This window comes from Zalophus californianus, chromosome 14, assembly GCF_009762305.2.
Source record: "Zalophus californianus isolate mZalCal1 chromosome 14, mZalCal1.pri.v2, whole genome shotgun sequence".
NCBI lineage: Eukaryota > Metazoa > Chordata > Mammalia > Carnivora > Otariidae > Zalophus > Zalophus californianus.
Window position 1 is genome coordinate 66993908 of NC_045608.1, and position 13755 is coordinate 67007662.

The 13755-nt window shown below is 39.2% G+C and overlaps 1 protein-coding gene across 7 annotated transcripts in view; it reads right to left on the reverse strand.

Moving 5' to 3' along the window:
- The window catches only part of PIAS2 (protein inhibitor of activated STAT 2), an 89420-nt gene that overhangs the window by 35784 nt on the left and 39881 nt on the right, over positions 1-13755 (reverse strand). For all 7 annotated transcript variants that reach the window (XM_027575245.2, XM_027575240.2, XM_027575239.2 and 4 more), the window contains 3 exons: positions 9766-9816; positions 9538-9628; positions 504-638 (listed from right to left, as the gene is read on the reverse strand). In XM_027575245.2, coding sequence (XP_027431046.1) covers positions 504-638; positions 9538-9628; positions 9766-9816 — 277 coding nt within the window. The remainder of the gene's footprint in view (positions 1-503; positions 639-9537; positions 9629-9765; positions 9817-13755) is intronic.

A 13755-nucleotide genomic window follows, 5' to 3' on the forward strand; every position in this document is an offset into this window, starting at 1 on the left:
GTAGAAAGCCCAAGTTCATCAACCTAAAGGTACTGGAAAAATAATGTAATTCTAAATAAATATTTTCATATGAGATTCCCACATTATCTGAAATAACAGCTGTTCATGTAAAAGCTGGAACAGATTATTTCCAACCACATTTAACCATTTTCCTCAAAGCCTATAAAGCTTTGTCCCTCTTCATAAATACATAACATTACCCAAAGTTTCCAGTTTCTTAAAACACTACTTAAACACATACATAAACAATTGTGATTAAGAATTTCCTTAAGAAATACTGTAATTACACTCACTTCTTTTCCAAGAAAATAAAGAGATGACATTCAGGAAATCTTAAACTTTTTAACCCTAAGAATCTCTACATCTTCACCCCTGAATTGAAAATTACTGCTTCTCAGAAATGACAATCAGAAGACTAACAAGTTAGAGCTAGTAGCTTGAGCTAAGAAAAGACAAATCAACTCCTAGTGAGATCACTTTCATGCTACCCAGAAAGTCTTTACCTTTCCGATTTCTGATGCCCAAGAAATGGAAATCTGGTTTGGCACAGCTGAAGATAACCTAACTAAAGATGTAATATTCAAAGGGCGTCCAGGGCGCTTCTGTTCAATCCCATTTTTAGGTGGTGGTGCATAGCCCTAGAATCATAAGAGGAAAAAACAATTTTAAAATCTCTGTCAGGGAATCAAACATTTTCTCCAAGATAGATACACATTTGCCTAATTTCTGTTACATAGATCCGATACATATTCTTATTTTATCCTGGAAATCACACAATCTTCATCCTAAGGTCACCAATCCAGAGAAAAAACTGACCTTTTAAAAAACACTACATTTCACAAGTTCAGAAAGTACCAAAAAAAAAAAAAAAAATCCATGGTCCACCATTAAAATTAAAGATACTAACATCTTGCCATACAATGAATCTTTTCCTTTTTATAAATGATAAAGTTGCACCTCTTTGTATTGATTCATCGTAGGAGCTCCTATTCAAAATGCATTCAAATACTGGGGATGGGAAAGAGGGAAAACGAAGTTTGGGGATTAAAGAACAAATTAATGCAAAAATAAATTACTGGGACATCAAAATAAAAAGCTTCTGCACCACAAAGGAAGCAATCAACAACACTAAAAGATAACCTAGTGAGTGTAAGATATTTGCAAATGACATACCTGATAAAGGCTTAGTAACCGAAATATATAAAGAACTTACACAACACTAAAAAAAAACAAACAAAAACAAAAACAAAAAACCTCCCAAATAATCCAGTTAAAAACTGGGCAGAAGACATGAACAGACATTTCTCCAAAGAAGACATACACATGGCCAAGAGAAAAAAGAAAAGATGCTCAACATCACTCATCAGGGAAAGGCAAATCAAAACTACAGTAAGATATTACCTCACACCTGTCAGAATGGCTAAAATCAAGAACACAAACAACTGTTGGCGAGGACGTGGAGAAAAAGGAATCCTTGTGCACTGTTGGTGGGAATGCAAACTGCTGCAGCCACTGTGGAAAACAGTATGGAGGTTCCTCAAAAAATGAAAAACCAAACTAGCCTACAATCCAGTAATCGCCTTAGTAGGTGTTACTCAAAGAATACAAAAACACTAATTCAAAAAGATACATGCACCGCTATGCAGCATTGTTTACAATAGCCTAATTACGGAAACAGCCCAAGTGCCCATAAATAGATGAATGGATACAGAAGAGGCGGTATATACATACAATGGAATATTATTCAGCCATTAAAACAAGGAAATCTTGCCACTTGCAACCACATGGAGCTAAAGAGTGTAATGCTAAGTGAAGTAAGTCAGAGAAAGACAAATACCATATGATTTCACTCATATGTGGAATTTAAGAGATAAAACAAAGGGGAAAAAGAGAGACACACCAAGAAATAAAGACTCTTAACTATAGAAAACAAACTGATGGTCACCAGAGGGGAGGGGAGTGGGGGGACAGGTGAAATAGATTATAGGAATTAAAGAGTATGCTTCTCATGATGAGCACTGAGCAATGTACAGAATTGTTGAATCACTATATTGTACACCTGAAGCTAATATAACACTGTGTTAACTACACTGGAATTAAAATTTAAAAACTTAGTAATATTTTTTAAAAATAATAAAAATAAAATGTATTATAGTTTATGGGGAAAAAAACAAATTAATGAATTTCAAAGGAATTATTGAAGTCTTTTGAATGCTTTCTCTCCAAGTAGAAGAGAAATTGTCATTTTTAAAACCAGATCATGTTAACAAAGAACAATCAGTATTTCAATTGGCATTAAATTAGCTTGATGGCTGTAATACTGATATTTATGCTTTACTTTTTCTAATCATTATTTGTTTTAAACAGCAAGTGTACTCATTTTTGATTCACATTACATCCAATTCTCAATTACCAAAGACTTCTCAGTTTGTAATGTTCAAAACTAACATATTTTTTAAAAGATATTATTTAATTTGTCAGCGAGAGCACAAGCAGGAGGGGGCAGCAGACAGAGAGAAAAGCAGGCAGAGGGAGAAGCAGGCTCCCCACTGAGCAAGGAGCCTGAAATGGAACTCAGATCCTAGGACTCTGGGATCATGACCTCAACCAAAGGCAGACGCTTAGCCAACTGAGCCATCCAGGTGTCCCTAATATAATAATTTTTAGAAAATTAAAATTTCTTAGCTGTGAAAACATCTATGTATTGAAAAGCAGATACCATATTTCACCGAATCTAAAATCCCACTGATGTAACATAACTGTGTACCACTGAGAAGGAAAAAAACACTCAGTTAATGATACAACCTACTTATCATATCACTACTTATTCCTGCATGCATAGCAAAGAAATATAAGCAAAATGAACCGGCTAACATATTCCTTTTAAATATACAGAAAATTCTTCTGAATCACTTTTCACTCAGTCATCAATGCGTATGTTTCATGGTATCTCCCTAAATGCCACTAAGAGCTCTGGAGATACAAGGATTTCTTAAAACTATATTCTACTCCACTAGCGTCACTCAGATTTCCTTGCAGATCACTGACACCCTTAAGTTAACTGCATGTGTTAATGCTGATACAATCTGGATCTTATGAGAATGCACTGATCAAAGCTTTTCAGACAACAACCAGGATTTGTGAACCTTCCTTAAAATGTTCTTAAATCATATGTTGCTTAAAAAACCAAAGGAGCATAGCTAACCAGTCATGCCACAGGAATAACATCAAGACTATACAAATATAGGCAATGACAGTACATTACAGCTTGTAATTACCTGGTCATCAGCAACTCTAAGATACCTCTGGATTCTAGTGATGTTAAAAATACACATGTTGGAAATAATGAAATACAGTATTGGTGGCATTACACAACAGAGCTAAGGAACACATTCTATCACAACTAAGGAACCTCCTTCACTGCCTCGTAGGATAGTAATTATTCAGTGGGAATGCACCTAACTTGCAATCTACAACTTGCATCAAGACTTTGAAAATCATTCAAAACAGTTTGGGCAAGGAAGAAGGAAGGCTAAGAGCATAACTTCACAATGGCCATTACGCTATGGAAAAGGGAAACTGTGTGTGCGCCTGCATACACGTGTAGGAAGGTTATGCCCACCTAAAGTTGTTCAAGTGAAATAAGACAAAAACAATTCATTCTCTTACAAAGACTCTAGGAATTGGTTCAACGAGCAAAAAACTAAGGAATATCAACATTCTGGATAATTCCAATGAAACTTTTGTTTTTAGCCTAGAAGTTAATTCTGTCTTCTCGGATGTTCACTGGTAGGTTAGCCAAATAAAACAATGGCACAGGGTCTGCCAAGATGATAAAAATAACTCATACCAAACAGTAAACTCCCGAAACAGGGATCAGAGACACCAAGCAACAATGTTTTAAGTCAGTCTAACAGAGGGAGAGAGCAACAAGAAGGGGGAGAAGAGGTGACTACAAGAATGAGTAGCAAATTCAAAATCAATTTTGGTACTAGTCTCAACCACCTCAAGTATTTTAAATCCATCTCTATTACCCTACCTGACTAGTTTGATTTCATTGGCAGTTCTGAGTTATCTGTTAACTTGTATTCTCCTTTTGACCGTTACCATCACCTCCACTCAGCCATTAATTACCTGGTTATTGAGAACAGGATATAATTACAACTTTCTAAAATATAAATGTGTAGCTTTAACACATTTCTAACACTTTTCCATATCTAAAGCAAAAAAAAAAACGTAAGTTCATTTGACAGGGGACCTCTGGAGCAAAGCTAAAAATTTTCTTTAAAAAGGCTGCTGGAAGAGCCAGGAAAAGATAATCTGTCAGTCTCAACCTAACATTCCAATAAAAGATATACTCAAAAACCTTTCTGTGATGACATCCTACCTGACTTGTAATTGGGACAAAAGTTGACAGCATTAATTCCTTTAACATTTTCCCCCGAAATTTTCTAATTACTACTACTACCACTACTGTAATACTGTCAACATAGATTACTTTTTTACTGTACATTATAAAAATTTTCAAGCATAGACATAAGTAGAGGAAATTACCCACCAGCCAACTTCAGTAATTATCAACATGTTACCAATCTTGCTTCATTTGCCTCTGGCTCCACCCTCAGCCCACCCAAAAATACACACCCCACACATACACACATTTATTCTAGACAATGCCATTTGACCCATACTTTTATATACAGCTTTAATAACACCTTTCAAAAACAACAAACCCAGTATCACCTTATAAAATTAACCATAATTCTTAAAAATTACCTAGTATCCAGTCTATATTCAAATTTCCCAAGTGCCTCAAATGTCTTTATTATTGAAAATTTTCAAATATATATAAAAAGATGGGGCGCCTGGGTGGCTCAGTCAGTTGAGCATCTGACTTCAGCTCAGGTCATGATCCCAGAATCCTGGGATCGGCCCCACGCCGGGCTCCCTGCTCAGCGGGGAGTCTGCTTCTCCCTCTGCTTGCCCACTCTGTCTCTCAAATAAATAAAATCTTAAAAAAAATATATATATATATAAAAAGAGGAAGAAGGTATAATGAACTCCCATATACCCATCACCCAATTCAATATATATTTGCTCATAAACCGTCTTTACCTATTCAACCCCACTCCCATTCCAGATTATTTTTAAAAGCAAATCCCAGACACATCATGTTATCCATATATAGCCTGGTACACATGTTGGAAATAATGTCCTTTTACAGTCTGATTCAGAATCCAAACTAGAGCCTCACATTGTGCTTAGCTGTCTCTGAAATCTCCTTTATTCTATAATAAGAATAATTTTTATTGTCCCCCACCCTCTCTTCTTCTTTTCCAATGTCATTTTTTGTTGAAGATACCAGGACTTTTGACCTGAAGAATGGCCTCACTTTTTGGAGGCTTCCTCACGGTATAAAGTTCTGCTGCTCTATCTCCTGTAGACATTTTAAGCTGGTAACCAGTTGTGCAGGCTTGATTTGATTCAGATTTGAATCTTCAGACACAAAACTTCATAGGGAGTGTTACGTACTTCCCACTGTACCACATCATGAGGCGCATAATGAGTTTGCCCCAGTTTACAATAATGTCAAGACTGATGAGGAATTCAGCTGACGTCAGGCTGACCCCTCCATGGTAACATTCCTCATCAAGCTTTGATCTAATAGTTTTAGCATCCATTGATGGTTACCTAGATCAATTATATAATTATGGATTTGCAAAGACTGGTTTTCTAATCCATTATGCCTTCTGCTTATATTAAAATGTTTCCATAAAAAAACTTGACTGTGCGCATGTTTGATTACCCTGAAATCAGTGACTCTCTGCCTTTATCAATTTTTAGAATACTGAATTGGTGCAACAGTTTTGAGTCCACTGTAGTATTATCTTTTAGATGCCAACATAATCCCATCTTAGGCCAAAGGAATTTCATTAAATTGGGGGACAGAAGTGTTATGTTTAAAATAAGAAAATGTTGACTTTACCTCAGACTTACTGTAAGGCAGACAATCTGCATGACTCACGCAGGAAAAAATATGTATCAGAAAAAAGAACTCCATGAACACAGAAACAGAGTATGTTACGATAAGAGGACAAACACCAAGAAGATTTCTGACTGCACCGAGAGGAAATATTTGATTTCTGTCAGCTGAACTGTAGCAGACATCCTCTCCATTCTACAAAAATCTTTCCAAGTAATACTCCCCACTGTCCACCCACTTCTGTGACACCCCCCCCAACCTTACAGCTCCACAGATTTACAGAAATTTCTCAAAATCTGGTTAAAAAGAAATGTAATTCAGCCCCTCAAAATCATTCTAAGAGGGTCTTTTTTTCCTTTCCCTCTCTTCTGTCCTTAAAAACATAAAATTTTCTCATCTTGCCATCAGTTTGTACACTGACAGCCCTGGGAACCAAAGACGGGGAAAGGGAGATACTCTCAGACAGTTCCATTTGTACCTGTCCACGCTGTACATGTCATTCTGCAAGTCCTGCTGTGAGCTGCTTACTGCTGTCCTTGTATTAAGGGATCTGGAAAATTGATGCATGAAGGCATCTCCTAAAACTCATCCTGACATGGGTAAAACAGCACAGAAACTGCTTTCATCACCATTTGAGCCTTAAGAATCCAGGGACACATTGCTATTATTAAGGTAATGCCATTTCTCATTCAGCTTTCTCTTTGTACATGCAGCATCATCGTTCCATAATGACTGGCTACTGCAGTAAGGTCTACACAGAGGGACTGGTTCCAGGACACAAATTCAAATATATTCAGAGTTCTCATGGGAAATTCCATGACTGTGTCAAGCTTATTCCTCTAGGATTTGCTGTGCAATAAACTAGGATCATGGGCAAGGATCGCGTGTCAAACTTCTTTGTGACCTGTCAATGTTTCTTACAACTGGAACAAAGTCCCTGAGGATCTCCATGGTGGTGAGGAGCTCAATATACTAATTTCCAAAAGGTCACTGGAGGTCCAAAAGGTCTTCTGAGGCTGCAGTATACTCATATGATGTTCGTAAACCTGCCTCATGCTAGTAAAGGCTCCATATTTCATTATCCCAATCAGTAGCAATTGTGGATCAAGAGGTGGTTTAAGGAGTTTTGTATCAGTTGCACTGGCAGCTGTTCCACCGAAGGTCACAGAGCCAAAAAGCCTCTATGGGAAAGGCCGGCTTTTGATCTCTGGGATGACCCTATCAGGTCAGGAAAGCGCCCCCTGCCCCACCCTGCTTTCTGTTTTTGAAATCTGTCTTTGCCTTTGTCCTAAGGCTCCATTTCTTCACCTTCTTCACAGAGCCCCTAGAGCCACTCACTGCAGGCCCCTGGCTCTAGAGGAGAGGGCCAGATTCATTACACAGTAACTGGTATGTTCACAAACAGCCTGATATAAGTACTGAAGGGTTAGTTGGTGCTTTGGGAAAGAAACGAACAGTGACTGAGTAACAATCTACCAGAGAAAGTACTCTAATTTCTTCTCTCTCAAAAGGACTGAAAGAGTGACAAATTCAGAGGTCTCCATAGATAGATCTCATGGATGAAGATACCATCCCAAAGCATAACACTGCTCCATTTGGAGTATTTTGTGGAACTGTAACCACCATATTTTCTGCAGCAATGCCAGAGTTTAGGTAGAACCTCACACATCTCAGATAGCCCCCATCACTGGCGCAGTCACATGATACTGAACAGGTCTTCAAGGTAGGTCTAGATACCAAGAAGATCTTCACGGTTAGATCTTTCAAGGGTGGTGAGAGAGATAAACAGGAAAAGCCAAGGTCAGAGAAATTTTAACATGTCTCAGACAAAGAAAACTGGGTATGAACAGTCATGGAAAGTGTGCACAGAGGCATTCCACAATCTGTGATTTTCCCAGGATTCCTTCGTCACACATGTGGCCACCCACTGGCATTGGGTGGCCTTTAGTTCCAAGGAAAATTGCCTCTTTCCTTGGTTCAGATCTTTGTATGATCTATCCAGATAAAAAACAGCTCCTAAGAATCTACTGTTGCTCATTGCCAGAAATCTGAGAAGCAAAATGTCCCACTGGGGTCTTGAACAAGCATGGGGCCATGTAAGCATTCCTCCTGACCACATCTATTCCACCTCTGCAATTTCCCCATTCATCCCCAAAGGACTATCTCAAATGATTTCAGCCCCACAGACATCTTTCAAAAAGAGGCAGCAACCATGCAGTATTGCTCAAGCTCTTTAAAATTCATGAAATCGGTACTTCTCAGGTCTCTAAATCCACAGGCTATGAAGAGACAAAACAGGACTCCTGACGATCAAGTCAGATCTTTGACTACAAGTGTTGGCTTTGGCCATGGGCCGTCTTCACTTTGGGGGGCTCAATGACAATCATCTGGCTCTGGTAGAGCCCAGAGTCCTAGACCATGCTGTCCGGCCTGCTCAGCTATTCATCAGTGTTGCTTATATACTTTTTCCAGAGCCAAGCCTTGTGCTCATCAGGGATGCTAAACAGTTCCCCCACCTCCTTCTCTGTAGTCTCTGTTGTTGAAATGGCAATTTAGCATCCTCGTGAAATCAGTTCTCAAAGCATGTCCTGGGTTAAATGCACCTCCACTTTGCAGTGCTTGACCAACAGGCCATGCTCTCCTACTTTTCTGATTATGGCTTTGCTGGCCTTCTACACAGCTGCACTAATTTACTGACTTATTCCAAGCCTCAGTGGAGACAGATATATAATCCAGTTCAACAATTGTTATTTTTTTTTTTAAGATTTATTTATTTATTTCGAGAGAGTGAGAGAGAGAGAGCACATGAGAGTGGGGAGGGCCAGAGTTGGAGAAGCAGGCTCCTTGCTGAGCAGGGAGCCTGATGCGGGACTTGATCCCGGGACTCCAGGATCATGACCTGAGCTGAAGGCAGTCGCTTAACCAACTGAGCCACCCAGGCGCCCAATTAAGTGTTATTTTAAGATGTGACTAACAGGAGAGTCCAGAGTTATCTATCAGGCCGGAAACTGTACCCATTGTGTGCACGGGCATGTGTGTGTGCATGTGTGTATCCCAAGTGCTGAAGCCCATATACTGTTTCACTGCTTAAACAATGGGTTGTCAATCAAATACCGTTGCATCTACACCCCAGTTGTGCACATTAAGGCCCAAACTTGGAATCCTTGATCTCCGTGTCCAGTCACTCTCAGCAGCCTCTGCCTTTTACCATCTCATCCATGGAGAAGGCCCAGCTAATTTAGACAACTACCACAACATGTTGCCCTACCCTATATATGCAAGTCATGCCCCATTATTATGCATTTGATGTGATCCTAAGAGTCTTTCACAGCGCCCCTGCTTCCTGGCACAAGATGGTCCAGGCTCACCTTTTCCATCTCCCCCAGACCTGGAATCAGCCATTTCTCCAAGGAGTCATGAATCCCTCTAGTGGAAAATAGTATTTAACCTGGACAGTAAGAATACTCATTGGTACGGAGTTGTCACTGTTTCTTTGCCTTGTGAGTATTTAGACTATATTTACATGCAAGCCCGGTAAATAAAAAGCAACTTACAGGCAAAGGAAACAGCTTCCCATTTACTTTTATACATAGACTATTGGGATAGTTGTCTTCTTGAGGGCAACTTGTCTCTGCCAGGCAAAGTCTGCATTAAAGAAAAGAAAAAAAAAAAAAACCAAATTATTCTTTAAGAGCGTACCCAAACATGTTTACATATTTTAAGTTTAGGACTATATGCACATAGTTAGCAAGTATAAAATTAACAGAAAATTTCAAACTCACCTCAGCTGAACCTGGACTGTATAATCTCTCCTACCACCTGGCAAAAAATCCCTGTTGGAAAGAGAAAGAAACTGGGTTGAGAAGGCACAACAAGAATTCACAGGAACATTCTCACCAGAAAAAAAGCATTATTAATATTTTTATTCTTATTCCTGAAGATGAATACTACCCTACCAACAGCACAAGCCTTAATCAAAATGCTATAGTGATACTAACCCTCATTTACTTAACATTTAGTCATGTCTTTACAGCAATTTTAAGATATCGTCAATTCACAGGAACTTTCGCGATGCAGTATTTATTTCAACAGGAAACAAATTTGGTTAACATGAAGAGAAGCACCCTCGGTTCTAAAAGAGTTTAATAAATTAATTTGTTTGCTCATAATGGTTCTTAACCTTGGCTGAGCATTTTAATCATGTGACTTTTAAAGAATATAAAAACCCATTCACTAGACTATTGGTCTGGAATACAGACTGAGCATTAGTTTTTATAGCAGGTGGTTCTAATATAGAACCAAAATGAAGAACAAGTGCCTAGAGTCTCAGCATCTCTGTACCATGGCAACTTTATAATTAAGTATCCAATTAAGGGACACAGAACCTCTTAGAATTTCTACATGAGAACCTAGTAAGAGTCCCATATAAAATATTTTTGGCACTGAACCTTCCAAAGCCTTGCCACCAAGGAGCCCACAGTGAAGCAGCATTGTGATTGCTTGGGAGCTTGTCAAAAATGCAGAATCTCAGGCCCCACTGCAGACCTAGAAAATTAGAATCTGCACTTTAACGAGATCCCCAAGTGACATGAATGCACTATATAGTGTAGAAGTTTTGTCCTTAGTCATTATCATCAATCTTGGACTCTGTCAAAGGGAAGAGTACTAGAAATCAGTCCTTTCTTAAGAGTACATTTTGCCTTCACCTTGCTCTAACTGGGCCAGTCTTCGTTTCACTATGTTCACTGGAAGGCAGTAAAGCACCACAGTGACCAGCTTGAGTTCTACAGTCCCAAACAGTAGGACCTTGGGCAAACTATTTAACCTGTCTGTGCCTGTTTCTACATCTATTAAAGATGGAAAATTAGAGTTGTTGCGATGATTAAATGTGTTGATACATGTAAAGTGCCTGGACGTATAAAGTGCTCAACAAGTATGAGCAGCCGGCTGCTATTATTATTAACTCTGCTTTCACTTTCCCTCACCAGTAGCCTCCACCCTTCTCAAGTGTCTATTCAAAACATCCCCATACCCCAGATGACACTGACCTCTTGTGAGTAACCCTTATCATGTAAATCAAAAAACCCTCATGTAAATCAAAAAACATTTCACAGGCTGGGTGCTGGTTCAGCAACAAATAAAGACACAGTATTTGCTCTCAAAGGTCTCATGCTAGTAGGTAATAGATACATACAACTAAAATAAAATGTGGCAAATGTGATAGTACATTACAAAAAATAGGTGCTACAGAGAAGATGCAAGTTTAACTTTGTCTTAAAAGCTCAAGCAATTATCACAGTCCAATCAAACTAGAAAGTAAGGTTTATACAGCAGTGGTTCTGCCTACTTCTACTTAGACACGCTTCCATCATTAACAGTAGCTTCACCGGTGCAGATTTTCAGCAAAAGGAAAGTGTGAAGATCAACCAGAGATAACTACCAAACTCTTGTTGGGTTGGGAAACATAATATGAAAAAAGAGAAATGGCAAAAGACATAACTAGAAAGATAGAGGGGAAAATGATATAAAGGGTTTTAAATAGCTTGCCTAAGGATTTATACTTTATGCCAGTAAGGGAAATTAACATAAACTGGGAAATGCAATGTGCTATATATCTTTACAAACATTAGGTGTAATGAGTAAGCATCTTCTGACATTTTCTGCCAGTCACTGTTCTGGGGACTTTCACATGTTCATCTCATTCATCAAATATAAAGCAGGCATTTACTATTTGTCAGGCACTGTGACAGGCTTTGAGAATATAAAAAGGAGTAAGATGTTGTTGTCATCAAGTCTGTAAATTCAAGTAGTCAAATAAATGCAATGAAGCTTTAAGAGAAAATAAGTATGTAGTACAGTGAGACAAAGTGCATGTTTGGAGAAATCTGGAAACGGCCTCACAGAAAAGCTGAGACTAGAACTGGCCCTAAAATATACCTCAAGTTTGCCAAGCAGAACAGGGAGGAAGAGGATATGCAAAGGGACAGAGCTGTGATAGCCCAGCCGCTGGGGAAGAGCAGTGACAGGAGATGCAATGAGACAGAAGTAGAACAAGATGTTGAAGAGAATTGCCAGGCAATGGAGTGCGGACTTCACGAGTTTCACTCCAGGGTTTTAAGCACAAGAGAGAAAACACTGAAGGGCTTTAGAAAGATCACCCGGTTAGCGGGAGAGTTAGGGGACCACTGCAATTGTACCGGCAAAAGATGAGGGCTTAAACGTAAACATCACTGAGTGATATTTAGGCAGAAAAACAGACAGAATTCAATGACTGACTAGATACAGAAGGCAGGATACAGAAGGGGAGCATCTAGGATGGGGCCCAGGTTTTGGAATGGGGCAATTGCTACTCACCAGGGTAAGAGGTAAAGCAAGTTATGACATTCAATGCCCCCAGCTACTGAGTGAGGTGGTGACTATTTTTCCTATGTTACACTGGGTAAATAAGATTCAGCGGGCTTTAGTAACTTACTCAGGGGCATAAAGACAAGCCTAAGTGGTTGAGCCAGAATTCACATTCCAGTTGGTATTACTCCAAAGACCATGCTAGCTCCCTCCCTCGAGGGTAGAGTTGCATCACGTTTTAAATCGTGAAAGAGACATAAAAGAAGGATCAGTGGAGTGCAGCAAACTGACAGGGGTTGGTGGATGAAGTGTGGGATAATACAAAGAGGGCTCTGTCTGGGCAGATCCCATGCCATTAATGAAACGGGTAGTGGGAGGAAATATACCAAGCACAAATCTCCTTGAAGCCAGTTTATTTTTTCAACTTTGCATCCCTGGTGTCGGGAACATTGCCTGGATCATAACAGGTAGTAAATAAATATATGCTGTGAGACTAAATGAATAAATGAAAGAACAAAAGATAAGCAAGTCTGGGAGGAATGCAAGTTCAATTCTGAATGTGCTGTGTTTGATGTACCTATGGGTCATCGAAGTAGGGACAGTGAATATGGACTCTAGAGCGAAGTGGAGATTTTAAAGCCACCAACATAAAAATAACAAAGCACATTCATGAATACTATCACAGAGTAGTGAGAAGAGAATTAGAGATTGATTCCTGGGAACACGGAAGAGAAGTCAGTGTGAGAAGCTGAGGCAGCAGGATCAGGGAGGCAGTAGCAGCAAATGGAAGGGGATTGCTAAAACCAAGAAGAGAACTGATCAATCTTCACAAGACGTAATATAAATTTTAGAACAAAACAACCCGAACCTGAACATATTCGAGCCTCATTTAGACCTTACTACCATTACAGGAAAGGGGAGAAGCTGGATGCACAGCAGCGATTCTCAAATTTGTTAAACACTGGAAACACCTGGGGAGCTTTAAAAGCTGGGTTCCATTGTCAGAGATTCTAACTGAATTGGTATGAATGAGACATGGGCATTCAGATTCCTAAAAGCTCCTCAGGTGATTCTAATATGCAGCAAAGTGTGAGAACCACAGGCATGGAAGTTAAATGACACCACAAGAAGTAACTCTGGATCCAAATCCAGCATGTGTAATATGCTACAAAGTCAATGAACCGCTTTTTTCAAAGAGAGTGGTAAGAAATATTATAAGAGAGGAAACAGAGCTCTTTAGAGAAGTGATCAATTCCAGAACTGGGGCAGAGAAATTACAAAATGAACCTAGAGCATTCTGTGGTGCCAAAAAGTAAAGCAGCGCTCCGAAATAGATGGAGACATACCAAAGGGCACAGGAGCCAACCTGAAAGATCAGCCAATGGCCAAAGGCAGACCAGTTTGAACAACACAAATTATCATAGTAC